The following is a 26,253-nucleotide window of genomic DNA, read 5'->3' as shown; positions in this document are numbered from 1 at the left end:
CTGATGACTCTTGTATGTTGACACGTGCCTGATGAACTGGCGATGTTTGATATCACGCAAGTCAAGCGTGCTTGTATTCTTTTCCCGGCCACCAGGCCAGTATTTATACTGGCTGGCAGCCAATAAACGTTTTAGTTGTGAGTCAGCGCTGTGTTTTGTGTCTCCTCTTCTTTGTCCCGTCTGTCGCGCTGTTATGGATCATCGTCAGCACCAACTCGCCCAACAACAGGTATTGTCAAACGTAGGCGACCGGCTCTTGACCCGTACGCGCCTCATGTTTCCTCCCGCTGCCTATTTAAGCCATGCGGTGCGCTCCGTTGCCATCAGACGTGCTGACTGATTCGGGCGTTTTCACGTCTTCTGTTAGGCGCTTAGAAAGATACAACCGCGATTTAAACCGGCGGCCTGCTTAGAAGGTGAGTGTCACAACTTTTTATTCCGACGATGTGCTCACAGAGCTGGGAAGTGAAAGCGCCACTGAGTCAGTCGCTCAGCAGTCGCGAATCAAGCCTATTTTTAAACACATTTAACCTTTGGGCGATAGGATATTTTGCAGGATGATTACGACTTGAGGCAAGGAGAGTGCAGTAGGAAATGAAGTTCCTCTGCAATTATTCACGTTGTCCTGTTCAACAAGAGAATGTCGTAATCGCTAAACCACCAGTGCTCTTTTATTTGCTTATTTTTGAATTTTTTTGTACACACTGCAGCCCTATTGGGCTATTGCAGAGGTGTGTGTAAACAAAACCACGTAGAGAAACAAGGAGCACAACAATGGCGAGCAGCAGAGACATTGTGAGTAGAGAAAAAAAACATATGCAGAAAAGGCAATACTATTCAATAGCCTCTAAAAACAGTTTAAGGGAAGGGAGAGCGTACAACCAGGTAAAGAATTCCAGAATTCCAGAAAGAAACTTTACATAAATGTGTTCGTACGGGCAAAATAAGGAGTGATATTTAGGCTGTGGTGAATTCTAGTTTTAGATGGTATAGCTGGGATTAGATAATCATTTGAAGAGGTCCGGCAAGAAGAGTTAGCAATACAATGCAGAAATTTTAAAGACTCAGCCCTTCGTCGAGCTGAGAGCAGTTGCAGGCCCAGTGATGAAAGTGCTGCGTAAGGCGAGAAATCCCGATCAAACCTGTGGTATATAAGCGAACGGCTTTTTTTTCTGGACTGCCTCGATTTGGTTAATTCCGTGTTGTTTATGCGGGTTCCAGACAGGAGAGGCGTATTCAAGTAGCGGACGGATTAGCGACTTGTACATTAGTATTTTATTATCTCTAGGAGCAGCTTTTATTGCGCGATGCAGGTATCCTAACTTTTTAAGTGCCTTTGAGGTTATTAAATCTACATGTTTGGACCATGACATGTTCGGTGTAAAAAGAAGACCAAGGTATTTGTATTGATTCACACTCTGGATAGGGGTATTGTTTGTTTTGTAAGTAAATACGGGAGGTGCTGTTCTCTTAGTGAAAGTCATAACAACGGTTTTGCGGATGTTAACCGTCATTTGCCATGTATCGCGCCAAGAGCTAAATTCTGAGAATGATTTCTGAAGGTGTAAGTGGTCATCGAGGCATGTAGTTTTTGTGATATAACACGCAGTCATCAGCATACAGACGTAGTTTAGAGGTGATATCACAAGCTAAGTCGTTAATAAAAATCAAGAAAAGCATGGGACCCAATACAGAACCACGTGGAACTCCTGAGGGCACGTCTGCTATTCTAGAATTACTTCCGTTGAAAGACACAAATTGAGAACGATTAGAAAAAAAATTTGAAATCCAGTTGAGAAGGTGGGGGTTTTTCAGGATGGCGTTAAGTTTATACACTAGTTTCGAGTGGATCACTGTATCGAACGCCTTCGAAAAATCAAAGAATATTGCGTCTATTTGATTGCCCGCATCCAGGTTATTGCAAATATCATGAGTGAATTCATTAAGTTGTGCCAAAGTGCTGAAACCGCGTCTGAAGCCATGCTGAGCATTCGTTAATAAATGATGTGATTTCAGGTATTCCATAATGTGTTTGTAGATGATGTGCTCTAAAATTTTACATGCAAGAGAGGTTAGATAGATTGGTCTATAATTGGATATTGTTTGCTTGTCACCGCTCTTGAATAAAGGGACAACTTGAGCCATTTTCCAGGATGAAGGAAGTGTACAGGAAGCTAGAAACACGCGAAATATTACAACAAGGTATCGACATGTTCATAATGAGTAGCGTACAAAAAACAAGTTCGGGATGCCATCAGGTCCCGCAGACTTCTTTGTGTAAAGTTTCAATATTAGGTTCATAGAATGGCATAGTTTTTACAACATGTGAAGGACAAAATTTTACAACACCCAAACAAATATTGCGCACTTGAAGGTTGAACTTCGACAATATTCTCGGCATCGGTATATTTGTCTCAGAATTATTAGAAAAATAATTTTCAAATCTACTTGTGTAAATATCCTTCGACTTCTTAAAGTTAAGTAATCGCGGAGTTTTCCGTGGTTGTTACAGATTATGATCTCCGGTTCTTCCTTCAATGGATTCTCGGGCGCTTGGAATCTCAATCTGATGTGATGACTGCCAGAACATAAGTTCACCTTCGATCATATGCAGGTTCTAAATTTCAATATAGGTTTCTTCTAATTACCCACCGTGGTGGCTCAGTAGTTAGGGTGCTCGGCTACTGGTATGGAGTACCCTGGTTCGAACCCGACCTCGGCAGCGGCGTTTCGATGAAGGTGAAACGCAAAGGCGCCCGTATGCTTTGCGATGTCAGTGCAGGTTAAAGATCCCCAGGTGGTCGAAATTATTCCGGAGCCCTTCACTACGGCACTTCTTTCATCCTTCCTTCTTTTACTTCTCCTTTATCCCTTTCGTTACGGCGCGGTTCAGGTGTCCGCCGAGATGTGACAGATACTGCGCTATTCCCAAAAACCATTTTTATTTTTTTTGCTGCCAATTAGCGCTCTGCATCACTAGATGCTCAGCTCTGCTTATGAGCTCTACTCTACGTTCCTTGATGTTCAGCAGAGTCTGACAGGTCAGAGCACGCTGCGCTGGAGGTGTGTCTGCGACAGTAATGGTGACTAGACATTTTTTCCGGCTAATGCCCTGCGTTAGCCACAGCGGGGCTGACGGATAAAGAAGACAGTGCCTTAGCAAGAAAACAATACAAAAAACTAAGAGGCAGTAAATGGGCGGCTGCGCAGTAAAAAATATTTCAACACGTGTTGAAACAGCAGTCTCTTCGGTTGCGGCATTGCAGGATAGCCAAGATGACCTGGATAACAGGTCACGAAGGAACGGTTTAATAATCTATGGCCTTCCGGATACACAGGAAGAAACATAGACAGAATGAGAGGCAACAGTCTTTTCATTTCTTTCTGAGAAACTAAACATTTCGGTTAGTTCGCAGTTTATAGAAAGAGCGCACCGGCTAGGACAGCACGAACCAGAAGGTACGGCCGTTGATTGTCAAATTCTTCTCATTTAAGCACAAACACGGAGTGCTTGATGATGCTCGTAAACTAAAAATACAGAATTTTCTATCCCCCAAGATTACTCAAAAAAGTAAGAATTGCTCCAAAAAAATGTTATTTCATTTAGCACGCGACCGTAGTGGCTCATTTAAATTGCACTTTTACAAGCTGACCATGTAAAATGGAGTTTTTATTTATGACAGTACGAATGATAAAGTAACCAGTATGGGCCAATAGCCACCACGAAATGCTCTAGTAAAAAGGTTGCAGCCAGCAAATGACTTGAAGCTCATTGTCATCAATTACTGTAGTCTTAAAAACAAAAAAGGATGACTTTGCTGCACTCTTAGATTTGGTTAACCCACACGTAGTTATGGGTACTGAATCCTGGTTAGACAGCACTATAAGCGACTACTAGATATTTTCATCTAATTACGCCGTTTATTGAAAGGACCGTAACGCACACGGCGGTGGTGTTTTAGTCATTGTAGAGAGCAGTTTGAGCAGCATACATATTAATGTCTAAAGCAAGTCATATGAGGCAGTCTGGTTCAAGGTTGTTCCAAAACAATAGTACCTCGATGGCATTTGGATTTTACAGGCCACGCCACCTGGTTCCAACACTCTCCAACCCTTATTTCAGTTAAGCGTTATATTATTATTCTTAAATGCAACGTGTATTGTTCTCGGCGGAGATTTCAACTTACCGAACATAGATTGGCTCTGTCTTCGGCCGACAATCAACACTCGTTCGCCTGTTTACTCTGCCTTTCTTGTAATGATCAACGCGCATTCCCTGTTTCAATTTGTAGAAGGTCCTACGAGAATAACCTCAACTGGTGCAACTCTGTTGGATTTATTGTTTTGCTCCGACCGCACGCTCATTGCTTCTGTAGATTTAATGCCCGGTATAAGTGACCATGAAGTTGTTGTTGCAAGCCTTCCTTGCATTGCAAGCCGTCGCCGCTGTCCACCACCGTGACTGGTATTCCACTGTGGCCAAGCAGATTGCTCTTCACTATCTAGAGAATTAGACGCATTCCAGCCCGATTTTAGACCACGCACGTCTTTCCTTGACGTAAACACGGCGTGGCATCTACTGAAAACCAAACTTTTATCACTAACAAAGTCGTTGGTACCGTCTCGTGCTATCTCTTCCAGACGCCGTACCGATAAGGCTTGAATTTACAGGAACGTACGGGCCTTGATAAAAAGGAGACACCGCTTGCACCGCTTGTACTGCAAATCGCCGAAACCTGAGCTGCGTGGCAAGATGAAAGAACTCAATAAAGAGATAGCAAATGAAATGTTCAAGGCAGAAAGTACCTATCTGGGCGTTCTGGGTGAAAAATTAAAGACCAACCCGAAAGAAGTGTGGACGTACGTCAGAAACAAGCAAGGAGCAAAGGATGCTATTCAGAATAATATAGTTGACAATAAATATGTAGAAGACCTGAAAGGAAAAGCTGAACAGTTTAATCGCTATTTCGAATCTGTGTACTTACAGTGCAATCCCCAGGCTAGTGGCATACAAACACTGCAGAATTTTCCACAAATGAACGAAATATCCTCTTCAGAACAGGGCATAACAACACTTCTGAAAATTGAACGAGAACTCTGCACCCGGTCCAGATCATACTTCGAATTACATAATAAAAAACTGTGCCGCGTCAATTGTCCCATTCCTGATGACTCTCTTTCAGAAATCATTTCATATCGGTCCCTTAGCAGATGATTGGAAAACTGCTAATGTGGTTCCTGTTGTGTTTTGTTTTAGAATGCCTTCTCCTGGAATGAACATATAGACTACATTGCAGCTAAGGCTGTCCGTGTCCTTAACTTCTTAAAACGGAATTTCAAGCAAGCCCCTGCAAGAGTAAAAGAAACAGTTTACTTTTCAAACGTGCGCCCTATATTGGAATACGGATGCTCGGCATGGGATCCTGCCACAGAAATATGTAGCGCATACAAAAGCGTGCAGCGCGATTTGTCTGCTCAAATTTTAATTTCACCCAAAGCTCATCTGACATAATAATCAATCTGGGCTATCCCCTCCTGCAAGAAAGAAGGAAATACATCCACCTAAAGCTATTCCATAAAATTTATTCAGGTGCAACGGGCATAAGGAAAGAAACATATATACTTGATCCTACCTACAGATTCGCCAGAATAGATCACTCATTAAAAGTTCGTGAATACAAGTGTCGAATCAACATTTTCAAATATGCGTTTTTCCCTAATACAATTCATTATTGCAATGGTTTGCCGGAGCATATTGTGTCTGTGCCGACCTCTAGCAATCATGGTGCTCTTGCCGAATTTTTGTTTACTTAGTGTGTAAAATTTTCTTCGTACGCTTTGTATACACAACTGTAGTTTTTGTATCCAGTTCTTGTATATAGGTTGTTTTGAACATTTTTTTCTTGTTTGAATACGTTGTGTATCTTGCGTTATCTTTTGAACATAGCGTTACACTTATTGTTGCTGAATTGTGCTACCTGCACCTTTTTTCTCTGTCCCCCCCCCCACCTCCTACAAAAATGGCCGTTTCAGGGCGCTGTATGTATCTGAATAAATAAATAAATAAATAAATAAATAAATGAATAAATAAATAAATAAATAAATAAATAAATAAATAAATAAATAAATACTGTTTGTTCTTGAAGCTAACACTGAACGTATTTAAATGGTATGTAACTTGTTTCCCCGCCTAAATACTGAAGAAACCATTACAGCAGACTAAGCTAAACGGCAAAATAACAAAGCAAACTTATTGACCAAATTCGCAACCGTGTGCGCGTTTGCGGAACATTTGCTTTCTTGCATAAGCTCCCCGGTGGCTTAAGGACTGTGGCATTTGGCTGCCAAGCACCAGGCCAATGTATCAAATCCCCACTACGGAAACCGCCTTTCGACGGTGGTGAAGGGACAAAGCATCCACGTGCTGCGCGAAGTCAGCTCACGTTGAATATCCGCAAGGGGTTGATATTAGTAGGGAGCCCCCGACTGCGGCATGCCCCAAAACACTGTGTGACTCTGGGAATATTTTACCGTGACTTAAGTGGCTGTGCTTGCTTGCTTCCCTGGTATGCCCGTGAGATGCATCATCACAAATCAGGTGAATGCAGAAGATTTACTTGTAATTTCGAGGCGCGTATATCAAAGCCTGTTTTAGTCATCTGAGCAAAAACTGGTTGAAAAGACGGAACAAAAAGCAAGCAAGGAGTTTAGGTGGAACGGAGCTCCCGTTTTACAGTGTTAAAACACGAGCTGCCGGACGAGACATGGGGGTCATTTTCACTGTTCTCTCCATTTTTGCACTTTCCTTTTCTTCGGCAGGCACCCCGAAAATATGTTCGGCATGTTTCCCTGTATACTTTTCCTGGCCGCATTCGCCTACGCAATGGGCACCACGCCGCCGTCCTTTGGTCTACTTCGGATGCTTATCAACAAGTGTAAGTTGTTTCTGACTCGGGAGTTCAGGAGATCTGAAAGAACGGAGAACTGCCGGTATCGCTACAACAGTGTTTGTCTAAAGCCAGCTACAAGGAACGTATCCACGTTAAAATTAGAACTTTGCTTTATGTCTGACATAATTTTTTATTTAATATTTTTATTTATTTATAGATACTGATATTTAGTACTGATCATAGCAGGATGGGAAAAAAACATTATACAAGCATATCAACACTCAATTTCATAACATTTGCAGGCACTTTTCAAACATCAATAAAGAATTATGATTAACAGTCTCGCTATTAAGTTTATTCCATTCAGTAATTGTCCTCGAAAAAAAAAAGAATATTTAAAGCAATTATTTCGTGCGTTCAAAGAGGTTATTGTTAGTGCATGAGGTGGAAGAAAAACTTTAATCCACAAACACGATTACGCTCAACAACTGGGGGTAAACCACTTCACATCAGGAGCTCACTTACAGATGCACGGCCATATGAGTTAAAAATAAATCTAACTACTTTATGCTGCATTCGCTCTGATTTCTGAATGTTTGTTACCGTGAAAGGGTCCCAGATGATTACAGCATATTCTAGTAACGGACGAATGAGGGAATTGTATGCCAAAGATGAACACTAGGTGGGGATGACTTTAACGCTTATATATATATATATATATATATATATATCAGTGTCTCTAACAACAGATGAGACCACAGAGCGGGCCTAGTCGTTTGAGCACCCGCCTCGCACACTGTAGGTGCGGAGCACGATCCCCAGTGCCACCTGGTACGCACCGGTGATGCAGTCAGTGCAGGCATTCTCCTGACTAGTACTCGGCTTCTTTACGTTGAAATACTTTGGTATTGGGTCTTTGACCCCACCTTGGGTAGACAAAAAACCTTGTGTCATGGTACTCTCTGGCCACAGATGTCCTTGTGCGATAAAAAATCATATCATCTACCAACGGATAGGAATGTGACAAATACGCGGTATATTGTGTTTACTTTGAAAAAGAGGGAAAGGATTGTACATTTCTTCAAGTAGAAAACGCATCCTGGGCGATGCTGGTGACCCTTCCCTTCCTCTGCATGGTATTCCGAGGAAGGCCTGGACGAGAACGGTCGTGGTAGGCCGGAAGGGAGAGAGTTCAGGAGGGGGACGTCTAGGGCCAGCGAGAGGAAAGCGGATTCCCTCACAACTTCTTCTTTTCCCTGCCAACAACGGCTTGCTGCAGTCTAGATATTTTTACAATGAATGTAGCATCTAGATGGCAGCTGAAAGAGTTTCGTACATCGTACTCAAGATTAAAGGGTCTAATAAAGTAGACGGCCAAAAAGGGACGTTCGTTCATATGGTGGATCGCTAAGAACGCACTGACACCAACGACGCATACGTGAAGCCCAATTCATCTCACTCAAATACCGTCCACGGTAAGACGCTGAAAGAACGGCAGCAAAACGGTATTTTGGTGGTGTTGAAGTAATTTGCTGATTTTTCCCTCGCAAAGAACAATATTTGACAAAATGCAATTAAACACACTGGCACATATTTCTATTTCTTCTAGGAAGGTTAAACTGTATTTAATTTCATTTTGACCACACACACTCAGCCTCCAAAAACGCTAGACAGCTTCAGGTACACTGACTGGCGTTCTTTGGAAGACGCCGATAAAACCCGCGAAGCTTCAGCGTGCACAGCCCGTGATTCGACTTAAGTAGCGCTCATGTAATCAAAAGGACTTTGTTGAACTTGCAAAGACCAAACTCAATTTACAAGGAGCCCCATAAAAAAAAGCTGTGCCTTAATGCAGACGCGTTGCAATGCCGAATGGGTCCATTTCTTTCGCTATTAGTCGATGGACAAGAGGTGGTACCTCATTCTCTAGGTAGTATATGCAAGAAAAGCAGAGGTTGCCATGACTTGTGGAATGTTGGTAGTGCATGCACGGCGTTCCTTCGTTTGCGATACCAATATTTCGGGGAATATGTTGGTGCCCATCTCATCTGTGACGCAAAGATAAGAGTGCAGGAAATACTGTTTTACATACAGTGCTGACGATATCTTTCCCTCGACTCTCGTCGTCAAGAAACGGTCACGATTGACTTTTCTCTATCACTGACACGGTCTCTTCAGCTTGAAGAAATATAAAAATACATATAAAGCAATCCTGCCTAGAAGCCAGCGAAGCCTGTCACAGACAGCGTTCATGTTCTCCTTTGGTATAATCGAAGGAAAAAAAAAAGATTTTCTGTGTTTTCGTTCTTGCAGTTGAGTTTAAGCCCCAGCACTGCGGTGATATCCTGCGAGCCGGAGGCGCCACGAGTGGAGTGTACACCTTGTTCCATGACGCTGCTGGGCCCTGGGGACAGAGAGTGTACTGCGACATGGACACAGACGGCGGAGGCTGGACGGTGAGGATAGCCGTTATGAGAGAGTTATTCGGAATGTCGCTCTCCACCGGCATACCGTTTCTTCGCGCTTGCTGCAGCTGTCGCTATGTCAGCCAGACTTGTGCTCAGGTGCTAGTGTGGTATTTTACCTGAACCTAAGGCTGCAAATACTACGCATTAGCGGCCGATTGAGACTTTCTAAAATTTTTGCACAACAGCTGGGCCACTCCTGCTTATGTAAGAAAACAAAGTTTTAGCTTAATATAAGGAGAAATTTATTTCATATTCTGCTGTAGGAATTGCGGTTCATAACACATATTGTTGGTTCTAGTGAACTGAGCAAGAATTTCTTGCATAAAAAAGAACTTTTTTCGACTTGAGGCAAGAAGACTCCGGAGAACGAAGAGTCAGCACAAACTCTGACGTTATCTACTGCAGAAGTCCTCCTTCGATCAATGCGTGCAACTGTAACATGAGTTTGATTGGGACCGGATTTTGACGGTGAGTTGTCAGGCCCAGTTTCTGCGCGAATTTGGCATGGACAATGGTGCAGGTAGTCCGACAGCTCAGAATGATATTGTGGATTAGGCAGTTCCGGCAGTTCCAGCGTGCAGACAGTGTCTGATTGTGGACCTCCAAACCACAGTGTCAATATAATAGAGGAAATTCACCGCGGCAACTGTAGATTGCTCCCAAGGCTGTGGGCTGCTCACGAAATTTGGAAAATCTCACATCGATGCGCTAACAGATATTATCAGGCAGAGAAGAAAAATGTCCAATGAGAAGCAATTTTGCAATATTCAAGAGTCAGGAGGCGCAGCTATGCAACTCACCATCGCAGTGCTGTTTAATTCCATCTAATCCGAACATTGCCAGAGCAAATATGTAAGGAAAAAAAAAAGCGTCGAAGAACTGAAAACTGGGCGAGTTGGTGCTTACTGAAGAAGTAAAAAGCAGCGCAGCGACGACAGACAAGAACGAAGAAAGCGCTTGTGTCACGGATCTCCCCGGAGAACACTCGGACCGAAAGAATGGACTAGGCGACAGGTGTACCCACACCGACGCACATTTAATACACCCTACGTGACACACACACACTAGCATACAAAACTGACTAAACTAACACTAAACACAAAGACTATAAATACACACGACCTGGCAACACTGCTACCAGCGTCTACTACTAGCGTTCTGCTGTTAGCGTTCGGCGTTCGGGCTCACGGCTGGTTCGGTGCGGCTGCGGCGTTGTATGGATCCAATAGCCGGCGTCGAGGCGGCGTTCGACGTGCTTGGGCTGGCGTCGCTGGAGGCGTCGGTGGCTGCGTCGCATACGTTCCCGGTCCAAGTGCCCGTGTAGGTCATGCCGGTGTTGTTGGGGGCACCACCCGGATGGGTGGCAACCGCGCTGGAGACACCCGGGGCCGTAGCAGGTGGTAGCGTCCCCCGTTAACTCCCCGGAACGGGCTCACGAACGGCAGGAACTTCACGTTGCGAAGCGGTAGAACGCGAGCTCACCGGAGCAGTAGCCGGCGTCGCTCTCTTCCAGTCGAAGCGTCCCTGACCCGCCGGATCCTCCGCTTCTCTGTTCCCCCCCCCATGCCTCGCTCTCTCTCGCCCTTTTATAGCTTTGGCATTAGTCCACGTAAGCCTTGTCGTCTTCTTTTCTCCACCAGTCATCTCCCTCCTCTTCACCGAATGCTTCACCACCAATCATCTCTCTCCACCTCACCGAATGCTTCTTCATCTTCTTTAGTCATAGGTTAATCCACGTCGTCTTCTTCACAACTCTTTTTTTCATAATTTTATTTTTGACACCCTATTATATGTGACAAGGACCCCTCTCTGAAAGGTTTTCATGAAAAACTGCTGATGTCATACTAATGTTCAAGCCATCCAGCCAACCGACTATCTTCTATGGCGATTCCGGACCCAGCACACAACACACTGCAGATGTCCAGCACACACCAAAAGTACACCACTAACAGAGCACACCAAATTGCAATTTCGGAACACTAACACACCACTGCCGTTGTCCGTACGGTGTCCTTAATAAACATGGTAATGGCCACAACACACTCCCTTGTATAATAACATAACAATAGTAACTACAACAAGAAATCAACAATAACAACAACAACGACGATAGATCCTATAAATACCTAGAGCTGTTTAGTTGGCTCTATTTGTATACACGTATAATTTGTAACCTATGACCTACGTTTGGCTGGCCTATCCGAAAACATCTTCCCCTTGATTTGGAGTAGAGCTGTGATCGTCTGTCTTCATTTACGTTGGGCTTCATTAGTACCTCATCCCCTCCTGCATTTTTGTTCCGACTGCACGCGGGCACATAGGCAGGCAACATACCCTGTCTCCTTGGCCACTACCGAGCATGCTACCTTGGGGGCGTACCGTGCGGCACCCCTTTCTTCATACTTCGACATATTTACATGAAAAACCTTCTTAGTGTCATTCATAAATAATTCATAATCCATGTCCTTTTTCTTCCGCGTCACAAGGTATGGATCCTTCCATTGCATCAGTAACTTATTATGATCCGTGGGTAGGAGGATGAGAACCCTATCACCCGGATTCAGATTCCTGTGAATGGCTTTCTTTTCATAATATCTCTTATAGCGTTCGCGCGCCCTTTCCAGGCCTTGATGTGCAAGCCTGCATGTTTCCTTCAACCTGTCCCGCTACTCAAAACGTACGTGTATGTTGTCTTGAGATTTGATGCAATTTTTTTATTAGCCCACAGCTCCTTGAGTATTGTCAGTGGACGTTTAACGGTTCTCCCATATAACATCTCGAAAGGCGAGAAACCAAGACTCGTTTGCGGTACTTCGCCGTAAGCGAACAAAAGAGGAGGGAGATATCTATCTCAATCAGTAGGTCTCTCTTGGCAGGATTTTCTTGAAGGGGTCTACAAGCACATTACACATGGGATGGTAAGGCGTCGTAAGTAACTGCCTTACTGACAAAAGGCGCTTAACCTCCTTCATTAGTTCTGGTGTGAAGTTCGAGCCCCGGTCACTCAAAATTTTCCTCGGGAATCCAAAACGCGAGAACATCTCCACAAGACCCTCCGCCATTTGGATACTGTCAGTAGCCCTCAATGGAATAGCGTCAGGATTACGAGTAGCCATGTCAACCAGAGTAAGCACATATCTATTGCCTTTTACGGATACTGTAGAGATTGGCCCACAATGTCATTAGCCACTCGTTGAAACATCACGTCGACGGCTGGCATCTTGCTCTGACGTACGGGATCAGGTCTTCCCTTCAGAACTGTGCGCTGGCACATGTCACATGAGCGAACAAAGCACTTAACGTCACTTTGAACAGGCGGCCAAAAGAACTCCTCGGTGATCCTAAACACCGTTTTTTGAACCTCCTGGTGTCCGGCCATAATGGCGTCATGTCCTAAGCGTAACACGGTCTCCCTCATACCTTTCGGTAACACCAGCAGTTGGACCCGCCTTTTGAACTAAATATGAATTCCCTGTACAGAAGTCCATTTACCAAATGATATTCGAGTGACGCACGACTCTTCATTCTTTTCACTTTTTCTCCTACTCTTTCGAAGCAGGCCTTCAAACTAGCGTCTTCTCTTTGCATAATTGCAATTTCGCCCAGTGTTACGCTCAGGCACATCGTAACAGGAGTAGAGAGCGGACGCTGCGTTGCTCGGGCTGTCGCTTGAGCTCTTGTCTCCACTGGCGACGATAAACTGACTGCACCCGTCTGAGCTGTCGTGGGCCTTTTCTCCTCTAGGCGTTCTTCAACGTCGAGCATCCTCCACTCGGGATCGGGGTCCTGGACACTTCTTGCACCAGTAATGTTTCCCAGGATGAGATCGTAGATGGGCTGCTATACTATTTGGCCACTGCCTGTCCAGTATAATATGGCGTGGACAATATAATCCTGGCTTCGGGAAGGTACCTTACTGTGCTATCTACAAAACTGACGGCCGACGCTTCCCCTGTAAGATCGTCGTCCTTCACCAGGCTTCTCCGAACCAAAACTGTGTTGGCTCCGCTGTCCCTAAGAACCAATATAGGACGGTCCCCTGTTTGTTCAACCATCAGCGGCATTGCTCCTTTCGACTTGGGTGTTCCATTCACCACTCCATTTCCCAGCTGCGTTTGCTCTTCTTTTAACTGTGGAACTTCAGGAGGTGTGACAAGCTCTGCCTGAGAGTCGACAACGCATGCGGCTCGGTCCTGCGTTCTGTATCGGCAGTCATCCATAGTATGACACCTCCTCTTACAACCTTGACACACAACCTGTTTCTTTTGGGCAACGCTACTAGTCCGACAGTGAACTGCACGGTATCCCACCTTGCTGCAGAGCTTTGCCCCAAATTCGCCCCAGAGCTATCCACTCGAATCGTTGCAGATATGCGTCCAAAGCATCTCCCTTGTCATCAAAAGGAGCCATCAGCTTTCTTGGACAAACTCTAGCCTGTCTAGGAGATTCTGTGTCCGTTAAGGAACGCTGATCACTGTCCGTTATCTCCTGATATCCTCCCGCGACATGCGCCTGTTTCCACAAAATAAACTCCTTCTCCCGTTTTATCCTTATTTTCTCCTGTTCTGCCTCGCGAGCTCGTTTCTCGCTCTGCTGCCTCGCGAGCTCGTTTCTCGCTCTTCTGCCTCGCGAGCGTCTGCGCGTGCTTGCGCCCTTTCCTTTCTCTGCCTATCTGCCTCCTCTTTCTGCCTCCTTCCCTCCTCCTCACAGAGACGCATCGCCTCTTCCTTGTTTAACCCTAGCTTGAGCGCCAGTTCTAACGTTTTTGCCAAATCAATACTTTCTGCCGTCGAGAGATCCTAAAAATACGAGACAAAGCAAAAAGAAAAAGCAAATGAATCCTGGCACAGGCTCGCCACTTATCTTTGTCACGGATCTCCCCGTATGACACTAGGTCCGAAAGGATGGACTAGGCGACAGTTCTACCCACACAGACGCATCTTTAATGCACCCTATGTGACACACACACTAGCACACAAAACTGACAAAACTAACACAAAACACAGACTATAAATACACACGACCCGGGAACACTGCTACCAGCGTCTACTACTGGCGTTCTACTATTAGCGGTCGGCGTTCGTGCTCACGGTTGGTTCGGTGCGGCAGCGGCGTTGTATGGGTCCAGTAGCCGGCGTGGAGGCGTTCGAAGTGTTTGGGCTGGCGTCGCTGGCGGCGTCGCTGGCTGCGTCGCATAAGCTCCCGGCCCAAGCGCCCGTGGAGGTGATGTCGGTTTTGTTGGCGCTGGGGGCACCACCCCTATGGGTGGCAACAATGCTGGATACACCCCTGGCCGTAACAGGTGGTAGCGTCCTCAGTGAACTTCCCGGAACGGGCTCAGGAACGGCAGGAACTCCACGATGCGAAGCCGCAGAACGCGAGCTCACCGGAGAAGTATTCGGCGCCGCTCTCTTCCAGCCGAAGCGTCCCTGACCCGCCGGATCCTCCGCTTCTCTGTTCTTCACTCCCGGGCCTCGCTCTTCCTCGCCCTTTTATAGCCTCGGCGTTAGTACACGTAATCCTTGTCGTCGTCTTCTCCTTCTTCTCTTCTCCACCAATCGTCTCTCTCCACCTCACCGAATGCTTCTTGTTCATCTTCACAAGGGTGGAAACTTGAGCGAGTCGGTAACGATGATCCATGGTATATGAGGAGCGCAAAAACGGCACAAGGGACAAAGAAAGAGAAAGAAAAATTTTTGATAATTGCTAAACTTTTATCTCCACTCCACTTTCATCAACTGGAAAGGCGATGCTCACATTCAGAAACAGGAAATATGCATTGGGTCTTGTCTGGCCCCTGTACTTAGTGACCTGTATTTGGCTCATCTTGACAGGAGTCTCCAAGAGAGGCTTGCCAGCCCTCATGTAGTCAGGATTTTCCGTTTTGTTGACGATTTCCTTTTTCCGGTTGAATGTACGCCATCGTGCTTAGAGCAGGTTGCATCCGGTATTTTAGCTAATGTACAAGAGTGTTTTTCACCGCTGCTATTGACTAACAAAATGCCTACCAACAACAAAATTTGCTTCCTCGATATCCGGTTTAAATTCCTAGAAAACCACGTGTGTTGGAGCTATTTACCTCGAGCCAACAAACCTGTACTTCCCTACACATCTGCCCATTCAAAACTCGTTAAAAGAGGCATTATTAATTCATGCTTGAACAACGCTCTTGAAAAGTCATGCCCCCATCTCATAAGCGAAAGCTTTCACGAACAAATTGCAAGGTTTCATGATTCAGGCTACCCCGCTGATATTTGTGTTTCAGTCGCCGAACGAATACTGAAGAAGAAGCTCCAGGAAAGTCTACTACCGTCCTGGCTCTCGGAAAGAAAGGAGAAAATTGCTGTTATTCCTTACATCCATTGCGTCCCATAACCTCAAGAAAATTGGAACAGAAGCTAATGTTCGTGTCGTTTTTTCTGCCCCTGACAAACTAAGAGCGCTATCCAAAAAAAACTTTGCCCGCCGATAAACGTCCCCAAAAGATGCAGTGCACCATTCAGCACAGACAGAAATTCGTGAAATGCACTGAAGGCATTGTTTACGACATCCCTCTCTCTTGTGGCAAACGGTATGTTGGTCAGTCTGGTCGGTGCTTAAATGAGAGACTTCGCGAATACAATAATAATTTAAAAACATTTACTGGCAGCAATCTGTCTTTACACTGTAAGGAATGTGGTTGTGCGCCATATCGGGACAAGTGCTCGATCGTCGCCAGACACCGGGATCGGTTAACTCGCGAGATTATAGAAGCAGCTCGCATCGCTGCCTTGCAAGACAAATGTGTCAGCAAGCCGTCGATCTCCCTGTCGAAAAGAGAGCTGGCCTTCTTAAAGATTAACTGAGTCGTGCATGTCCGTTGTTCCTCGTTCACCTGGTTTTCTTTATCTTTCCGAGCGCATGCGCCTGGTTCCCCTCACGGTCCACGTTCGTTTTGGTCGCCTATGTTTCTTTCAGTCGGAAGTTAGCGCCTGTGTTGTCCGTCTTTCTTTGTCCCTTGTGCCGTTTTTACGCTCCCCATATACCATGGTTCTTCATCTTCTTTAGTCTTCGGCTAATCCACGTCGTCTTCTTCCCACCTCTTTTCTTCATATTTTTTTAGACTCCCTATTATATGGAACAGCTTGTTCGTCTTCTTTTTTCGTTTTTGTCCGTCGTCGCTGCGCTGTATTTTACTTAAAAAAAAGCGTGATACGCACTTCTATGTGCAGTATGCAGCTAATAATGAACCCCCCTCTTGTTTCTCAGGTAATCCAGAGAAGAGGACAGTATGGAAACAACGCGTACTACTTTTACAGGAACTGGACCGAGTATGCTCGAGGTTTCGGCGATCCGGCTCAAGAATACTGGATCGGTAACGTCACTTTGTAAATCTGGCTTAGCAGCATAGATAAAAACTGGAAACTAGTCGTTAGCCGCCAATTCTCTAGTGTAGTGATGAAATGAGCCTTTTTGGAACAAAGCATCGAGCCGCCATCAGAATTCTGTGATGAGCAATTGAGTGGCAGGGGCAGCCGAGGTTCTGCTGCTTCTGATGATCATTGACGTGGAAGAGCGGAACCGGAAAGCCTGCAAAACATCTAAATAACGCTGAATTCTTTGCCTTGATAATAGCTTTTATTTATTGGAGACAAAATATCGCTGAAAATGGGCGCAAATATAGGCCTAGCAATGTCTCCGCAACCAGTTGGTTATGATTCACGTCAACTTCTGGTATCGGCTGCCTGAGCCGATAAATTTATTTGCGGTTCATGCTCTGCAGGCCATTTTCAATGTCTACCGTGATGGAAAAAACTCGCTTTTGAAATTATGCAAAACGCTGTTAGAATAGAACCCAGAGGTTTACTTTTAACCTAGTTTACCTGTAGCCTATTTTCCTTGTGTTGAATAGCCGCCGCTTTGCGAATCCGCCGCCCGTTGAGTATAAATGATGTGCACTCAGGTCTGTGCCAACAAAATAACGAAACAAGGCACCGAATTTAATTTTCTTGGATCTGGGCTTGTATTATTAAAAGGCTTTGTCTCTGCTTCCCAACTAGATAAGATGATATGGAAGAATACTGAGGGTTAAACCAGGCAATACAGACATACGGAGAACTTTATTCACGTTTCTAATAATATTGAAGGAGCACAATATCGGAGCTATCAGTTTAGTATTTTAATGAAGAAAAAAAGGGGCAGATTTGACGTCACGGTCAGTGCAATTGGCAAAGAAGGTTATGAAGAAAACCATTCCTTTTGGCAATAAGGCACAGAAAAGATGAAAGACAACTTTAAAAATTCCGCGACGCAATATTGGGCACGAATGAATGCATACGTGGCTAAATAGTTATTTCGGTCACGACGCATAGAACTCAGTCGGGAAGAGGAGCAAAAATATTGAGTAATCTTGGGGTGCAAAAGTCGTGCTTTACGAAAAGTGGTGGCTCTGTTTATCTTGCAGACAGTCATAACAAGGCCACGGCCTCTGATTTAGGTTACTATAGTGCCAGAAAGAAAAGGTGAAAAGAGGGGCCCAATACGAGGTCATCCGGATTAGCATACTGCAATACTGTTTCATTACCTTCTCAACCTATTAAAACATAAGCAGGGGCAAACTAGCGACAATTTTTCTTTGTGACAGTTATTGTGACACCTGGCTGACGCCACTTCAGTATTAGCAACACAGTTATACCCCATACATTGTGAGGGGAAAGTCCCCAGTATATTTGGGTAAACCGATCATGCTAAACCACAAGTGCTTTTTCGCTGCCACGGTGGCTCACTGGCTGTGGCGCACCGCTGCCGACCCGAAAGACGCGGGTTTGATCCCAGGTCGGGGGTAGAATTTGTATGGCGGTGAAATTATAGAGGCCTGTGTACAGTGCGATGTCAGTGCACGTTAAAAAACACCAGGTGATCGAAATCTGCGCAGCCCTCCACTACGGCGTCCCTCATAGCCTTAGTCGCATTGAGACGTTAAATTCCCCCAAAAACGTTTTTTCCCTGTTACAATATACTGCTTTTGTCAAGATGGCATTGGTGTACTTAACCACAACTGCTGGCATTATTACTTAGATGTTAATTTGTTTGTTTTGTGAATCGTTTCCACTTTTGATTATTACGTGCCGATAGAATGTCGCTGGTAGAGCAACTGCTCCGGTGAAGCAATGGTCTCCGGTTCGTATTCCGAACCAGGATGAATTTTTCTTAAACTGCGATGTTTGTGAGAAAAATGCACATCTTTCTTTTCTAGCCGTATGGCTGCGCTTGGCTGGATGCCATTGAGTAATTATTCCTTATTACATGCAAATAGAGTGAATGGCCCTGCATATAGATGCTCCCAGTTCACTGCAGCGACCTGACTTAGTTACACCAATTTTGTGCGCAATTTAATCGACTGCCTTTTTGGGTTTTGGTGCAGGAAATCGCGCTCTGCACGCTCTTACATCCGGGAAAGAAACCATGACTCTCCGTGTGGTGCTGATTAATAGCACAAAAGACAGCCAAGCAGTGGATTACGAGAGTGTCGGCGTTGGCAGCGAGGAAGAACTGTTTGAAATGAAACTAGGCAAATTTCTCGGTCCCACAGGTGAGATAGTTTCTGCTGTGTAAAAACGGAACTTCTTGCACTTTGTCACACTGAAAGTGTCCTGCAAGTGATAAAGTGTGCCAAAATGCCAAGACATGCAGTTCAAGCTATGTTGCTTTGGTAATTCGTCACACATAGGATTACAGTACTCGCCTTAAAGGGTAGCAAAACGGCCAGATATTACAATAAAGCAGGGTTGCATTTAACGACTACATTTGCACCTGTCTTTGCTGAAAGATTTTTGGCCGTTCCTCTGTCCCCTAAATAAAAAAAAAGACTATGTCTAACTTGGCCACTGTCGGTGCAGCGTGCCGAAAAAAGAGAGTTGAAGAAAAAAATTAAAGGGCGTGTCGAGTCCACCAACCCTGTGCGCCCACGCAACTGTTGTAGACATGTCCCCCTTTATCTCCCTGCGATCTGGCATTCAGGTCACGGAAGATTACGCAGAGGGCACTTGCTCCTGCATCAGCGAGCTTACAATTAGTGCGACAATGCCAACAACAGCGTTGATTAAATCTGGCGGTAATTTGGCATGCAGCGAAGCAGAAGGATCAACTAAAGATTTGTATTATACACCATAGGCGACACAGATTTTACACGTGCTTTTCGACTAAAGCGCTCGTATTAGCCTGGCTTCTCTCCTAGCGCATGCTTTCCTCATAGCATGCAGCAGATATGGCATACTTCCGCTTTGATACCAGTAGAGGCCGGCTCTCAGGCGTTATACACTAGAGTGTGTCCATGCATGCGCAAAGGAAACACTATCAGGGCAAACTTCATAGTTTTGTTCAAAAACGAGACATGAGAAATATGCGCTCTGGATTAACTGGCAACGAAGAGTTAAGAAGCCTGGCACTGTTATAACAGTGCTCCAACTTTCTCTGCTTACTCAGAAGTAAATAGAAATGTTTCGGGTATCCTTGACAGATTTAACAATTGTTGATTTCTCCAAACAAGCAAACGTTTATTAGATAAAGAAGGCAACAGTACTGTGGCTAAAATGCCCGGAGCAAGCCACCTTGTGCACACTCTTTTAGTCTGAAAATTATCCGGATCGTGGGACGGGCACGTGTATAGGACGAGAGACAGGAATCATGTCGTTTCTTACCACGGACGCTTGTGTTTTATTGTGATCTGTCATTAACAAGCCCAGGTCAACATTTCGTTTTTAACGAGGTAAAACACAAAAAATCTTGCAGACTGAAGAAACAGTATGTCAAGCCAGTTGGGGTGGTCTTTTTAGGTTTTTACCAAATCAGAGCAATTATATTTACTAAACAAAGAAAACGTCGGAAATCATTTCCCACAGTCGTTCCGGATAGGCTCAAAGAGTCTAGTTTTTCTGTCTGTGGAAAACGATGTCAGCTATGAAAACATTTGCTGTGGAAAACGATTGCGATAATTATTTATATTCAGAGTGAAGAGTATACTTTACTCAACAAACGAATTTTAAACAGTCGATATCTATCCCATTGTTCTTGTTAACAAATGCCTTTTGGCGCAAGTAAAAAACAGCAGGCTAAGGGGACTTTCTTCAGCAAACTAATACATTCTGGTTAGTTTGTGCAAGGGACCATGTGTCCTGTTATTAGTTGTATAACAGGACACATGGTGGTAGAGCTAGATGAAGATTGTCGGCTCCGGACAAGAGCTGAAAGGCGACTTTTTCAGGATGCAGAAGCAGAGGCCGTCTCTTACAAAATTTATTTATGCTATCTACAGACTGTCCAGAGTCTTCTGTCTGTAAAGACTATAGACTCTAAATGAACAAATCCTAGAGGACAGTCTAGAGGCAATACAAATCCTATAGACAGTCTATAGACATCCTATTAATATATGGCCACACACGTTTAGTAGACTTTTGTCTGTAGACAGCCTGTAGACTATGAATAGAAAAACGAAATATCGATAGGAAGGCAATAGAGGCTGTAAGAAGTCTATTGACTCTCTATAGACCATTTTTAAGGGAATGGCGCCTGGCGGTGAAGCGCTGGCCCCCTGAAGCGGGCACGTGCGTTGTAGGAAACATCCGAGCATCGTGTTGCGCTCGTGCACCGCTCTTCGCTTAAACACACGCACAAACAAACTGTAGAAAATATGGAGCCTACACCCGGGCATAAACACACATGCACACATATGCACGCATAAGGGTGGAGACGAGCACCTGCAGTGCTCTGGTGGTACGAGCATGAACGCCTGATCGAACGGTGCAAGATAGAATATGTAGTCCGTAATTATCCGCTCTGGGTGCTGCTTTGCTTTTTCCTGAGATACTACTACGATATTATTCCCTGAGCTTCTTTCGGTAAAGATTTTATCGAAAACAGAGTGGCGTGCGTTACGACTGCTAGTCTTTTGTTTTACTGATATACTGATTTGGAACTGTGTTTTAAATGCTTCTCGTGAAATTTTTTGGGGGGATACTCGATTACGATGGCTTTCCTGTCCCATATTTACAGCAACCTGGTGCACTTTTATCCATCGCCGCCTCTCAGTCGGTTGCTGCAATGCAGCTGCAAAACAGGATTGGGCACCATTTATTGCTATGCACCTCGAAATGAACGTGTCCAGAATATTGACTCTTATTTTGCTTACGTCATCGTTTACAGGTTGGGACAGTATGGAACTTTGCAATGGAATGAAGTTTTCCACGCACGACCAGGACAATGATTCCGCTGAGGTCAACTGTGCAATTTCATTTGGTGGCGCGTGGTGGTACAGCAACTGCTTATTATCGAACCTTAATGGTCTTAACCTAAATGGCCACCACGATAGCAGTGCTGATGGCATTGTATGGGGAAATAGGGGACACCCCGTATACTTTCCCCATTATTCATATCCCAGTGTGCGTATGATGATCCGACCGACGAGTGTTACACCTGCATAATACAGCTGTTTAATGCAGCTGAAAGCAGATTCGCCGTGTTCTGTACGATGTTACAGGCTGGTTTTCGAATGCCGCTAGTCAAGCCCTCGCCCTTAGCAACCAAGGCAGGAATGCAGTCGAGTGAAGAATTGGGTTTAGGGGATATTTTTTTTTGTTTGACACACTACCAGACGTATTCACCAAAAGGGGAGTCAGCAATCATTCTCAGACTACATCGGTTCACGTTCCCTCAGATTACATAGAGGGAGGCCGGAGTCGCCGAAGAGAGAGCACCCAGAAAAGTTCACGGGGCGTGCGAACCAAACCACCCACTCATTGAAGACGTTCTAAAACCGGTTAGAAGTTTTGGTTTAGGCGGAGACTACATGGTGGCACGTGCTCTTCAGGCGGCCATCTAGCGGACCGTACAGGGTCCGCGGACGACACATACCTGCTCTACCATGGACAACGCGCGAGCAGCAAGTGGAGAGCAGGCCAGAAGAGATCCTTGAACTACCAAACTTCGTCGCGACGTTTTTGTGGGTGATAACGGCCGCCCAGTCACCGAGGCCAGTGCGCGTTTTGTAGCCACACGGTTTTCGGGTTCTGGTCAGTTGCACAGCTTGTCAGTTCCTATTCGGGCACATTGAACCACAGGCTTATCTTTAAGACTAAAAGAGCGCTGACACTTTCGCAGGGAGGCTCGAAAGGCAGTGATCATTTTATACCACACGATCTGCTTTTCTAAAGAGACGTGTGTAAACGCCAACTTTGTGAAGGGTGAATGCTAGCGTACGAACAGTCTTAATTTTAAAAACCTAAGCATGCTTCATAAATTCAAGGTTTTTGGTGTAATCCAAGCGTTTGCGCATTAAATTTTTTTCTGTGTCATCAGTGCAGCGTTTCAAATGCTTACGAACATCGTGTTACGTTCTGATTTTGTTCTTGTGAATAAAAGCCGCTCAGTGCAAAAGGGGCAACTGGCTAATGGTTGACTGGAACGACAGCGGAGCGCTAACAGACGGACGGAAGAGAACAACACAAACACATGCACCGTGTATGTGCACTCTTCAGTCGTTTCTATCAGTATGCGCCAACCAGCGCCACTAAATTCTCTTCTTGAAATCGCTAACGCATTTGCAAGAAACAAGAGACAATGATACCATTTAGAGCAGTGGCACTACTAGCCGCACTTTACGGATGTATTGCCGTCAAACCTCTTGCACCTGCGCACGCACACACGGGGGAGGGAAGGAGCACAGCTGCGACACGGAGGAGCCAATCAGAAGAATGCGCCTTACATAATGCCACAGATGGTGCAGCCAATAAGAAAGTATTCGGCCCGTAGGTGACGTCAGAGGCTGCTCCGCCACTGCTGCCGCGGTGAGGCAGACAGGAACTCCTGGAATATCCCAAAGGAACAGAAGAGGAATCCCGACTCGCTTCGCAGTGGCCTCTAGACGTGTTTAAGCATCTTCTGTCAAGGCGCTGCTTCTCGGGTGAGCATGGAGGCTAAGTCGAAGAAGTCCTTGTTTTCTGTTGAAGAGTATCATCGGGTGTGGTGATGGGAACAACAACAGGCATGAGAACAGCGGCAGCAGGAAACACCAGAAAGTATTGGAAGCACGCAGGCAGTATCTGCACAGACGTCAGCAATATACCGAAGAAGAACGGCTGTTGCTTTTGGATGCGATGGCGTCTCAACTAAAGCGAAATTCTGAAGAACGTCTGGGTGAAAATCCTGCAACGTGGGATCTCTTCACCCCTTGATTTGTGGGAAGCCAGCTTCAGTTTTCGCTCCGTCTGTGTGTGACACTTTGGCATCAACGCGACTTGGAAATTGTGACGCCATTACTCATTCATTGAGACATAACAAGCATAACCTTGTCAAAACGAAGCTCGACTGTGCGATATTCCGTTTAACTGAATTAAACCGTTTGTAATTTTTGATCTGCATCGCTCAATGTCCTAAGTGCTTAAAATTTTTAGAACACGGAAGATTTATCGCAAGCATGAAAGGTGCTGCAATTAGCTGACTTTTCTTAGACCCCAGACCCTAACAGTGGGGTAAGGGTTGCGGAGATAAGATTTCCGAGCAGAACCGTTGATAATAAAAAAATGAAGAATTGGATTTTCACAAAGATGACACAGGTATCTTTTCCCTTGCACCTGCATGAACACCGTGCCCGCGGTGTAAACGAGTCGCCGACCCTGGTATAGCCAGACTACTTCTAAAGGCGATGCGTGCCTTAAAGAAAAAAAAACAATTGTGTAAAGTTTTTCAGCCGACAGGGATAGCTGCAGTCGTGCGCTGCCCTGTGCTTTTGTTTTGAGGGTGGGTTGTCCTCAACAGCAGCTGGAATGCCGTGAATGGCTCAGCAGTGGGCTTGAGAGGGCTGCGAGTATAATCTGCGCCACGTGAACCACCACCCTCGCTCTCCACATCTCAGCGTTAAAAGACTCCTGATCGCATGCCCAAAGGTAGAGGCAGTCTGATTAATTTTGCATACGTGGCACCGGCAGTACTTTATACCCCGTTTGCCCCGCGATTCTCTTCTGTCGCTTCGCGTTTCAGGCGTCTACTCCGAGTGAAAGTATTTCGGTCTTTCCTTCCTTCGCAACCGCCTCGTCCTCACATAAACAAAACGCAAAAATGCCCACATGATCGAACCGCTTGTTTGCGGGATCTTGGTGCTACTATATTTATTGATTACATTTCACCACTGAAGACAACGATGGCGTAAAAAATAGCCACCAAACCCATACGAAAATATTATAGGATTTGTGGCGTTGGTTACCACCCAGAAGGCCATAGTGAGTGCTCAAATCAGCATTATTCTCCCCGTTTTCACAAGCCCTATGTTGTCCATGAAGTCAAGAAAGAATTTATTGGAGCATTCTGTGCATTTGTATACCACTTCATTGATGACATGGATATGGTCTGTTATTGAGCAGCCTTCACGCAAGCCAGTCCTGTCCTTTTGGTTGGCTGAAATCTAAGTTTGCTCAAATTCTATTATCGGTTTCGTTAATGGGTGCCTGGTCGCCATTAGACAGTAATCTGATCGGTCTACAGTTGTTCAAATCCTTCGGGTCCTGCTTCTTCATAATTAAGATATTGAAATCCTTCCAAGATTCTGGTATGCTCGAGGTCTTGAAGCACTGCGCATCTATGGTTGCAAGCTTCTCTATCAGAGTATCCCCACCGTCCTTCAACACATTGATGCAGTAACCTGGTCCTCCCCAGCTCATTTCTGCATTTGCAGTGCCTCCAAAGATTTCATTATTACCACTTACGTTAGCAGTGGGATGGACTATTACTCGACGTTCGTTAACAACCTGATTGTTTCGGCTTCTGCACACAGGTGTGCAGATTCATTCGGCTGTTTTTTTCTACTTTAGGCATAATGGTAATCAATTACGCTCCTTGTTTCTTACAGCACACATCTTATTTTCGCTTACATCTATTTTGCTTTTCACCGCTTTTAGGTTTTCGTCATTATTTAGTGCCTAAACAATTCTCTACACATTAAAATTCCTAATGTCGGTCACCTTACGCTTACTCATAAATTTCACTCTTCTGCTAGTCTTGTTTCAACAATCCGGCTTGAAGTTTTCATGCTTTGGCGTTGTGCTGAGGCAAACTGCCGGTATCCGGTATAGCTGGGTCCTAGACACGCGGCCCGCACGTGGTATTAGACCCGGCGGCCCCCAAAGTTTAAGCCATTATTGCGGAAGCACATGCTAGGCGCTTCGCGCAACAACTTGCTCAATGCCGCCCGGCCCTGAGACGTCGGTGCCGTCGTGCCTGTGATGTGCTGGCTTTTAACGCGATAGCATTACACTTCCCATGAGAAGCGAATCACATCGCCTGTGGGACGATAATTGCCTATTGGTCAAAAGGTTCTGTGGCATTACAACCTTCGTAGTAAATCATATTTAGCGTTGACATCAAAGGCCACATGGTGGTTTGTGTGGTCTGACGTCACAACTATAGATCAAACGGGCTGGGGATCGAACTCCGGTACCCTGTGTCTCGAAGCGAACGTGGTACCTCTAAGCCCCAGAGGCTCATGTGTTCAAAAGCGGCAAAGCATCTCGACAATGGACATGCATGAAGATGCCGAAGAAGCGTGCGATGATTGCATTGGCAACAGCGCTTGTCTGTGTAAAGAGGAACTTGCTTGTGATCTGGAGGTGACTAGATGATGCGAGTTCGGATATGGCTGTGTATGTACTCTGTTGGTCGATCTGTAATCACTTGGCATTCGGGGTGTATGCCCTGCTGTATACTAAGTGTAAAAAAACACGCAAATAAAAACATGCTGAAGCAGTGCACAGTGTGTAACTGTTTAAAAAAAAAATTGAGAACGCAATGTTAACCACAGTGCAATCTGAACGCGTTAGCTTGCGGAGATGCCTCTGCGCGAAATGCTTACCAACCATTCCTAGTTCGAC

At 45.3% G+C, this 26,253-nt stretch overlaps 1 protein-coding gene across 2 annotated transcripts in view; it reads left to right on the top strand.

The window, feature by feature from the left end:
- Positions 1–226: 226 nt before the first annotated feature.
- The window catches only part of LOC144121559 (ficolin-1-like), a 61,235-nt gene continuing 35,208 nt past the window's right edge, over positions 227–26,253 (top strand). The window contains exons 1-6 of one of the 2 annotated variants that reach the window (XM_077654831.1): positions 227–416; positions 6,820–6,935; positions 9,204–9,346; positions 16,607–16,712; positions 18,762–18,929; positions 21,539–26,125. In XM_077654831.1, the coding sequence (XP_077510957.1) occupies positions 6,833–6,935; positions 9,204–9,346; positions 16,607–16,712; positions 18,762–18,929; positions 21,539–21,816 (798 nt within the window). In that variant the 5' untranslated portion in view covers positions 227–416; positions 6,820–6,832 and the 3' untranslated portion in view covers positions 21,817–26,125. Of the gene's footprint in view, positions 417–6,819; positions 6,936–9,203; positions 9,347–16,606; positions 16,713–18,761; positions 18,930–21,538; positions 26,126–26,253 lie in introns of those variants that run through there. The other variant, XM_077654832.1, reaches the window with a different exon arrangement.

Source organism: Amblyomma americanum, chromosome 2, assembly GCF_052857255.1.
Source record: "Amblyomma americanum isolate KBUSLIRL-KWMA chromosome 2, ASM5285725v1, whole genome shotgun sequence".
Classification (NCBI taxonomy): Eukaryota; Metazoa; Arthropoda; class Arachnida; order Ixodida; family Ixodidae; genus Amblyomma; species Amblyomma americanum.
This window is presented reverse-complemented; position numbering and strand designations above follow the sequence as displayed.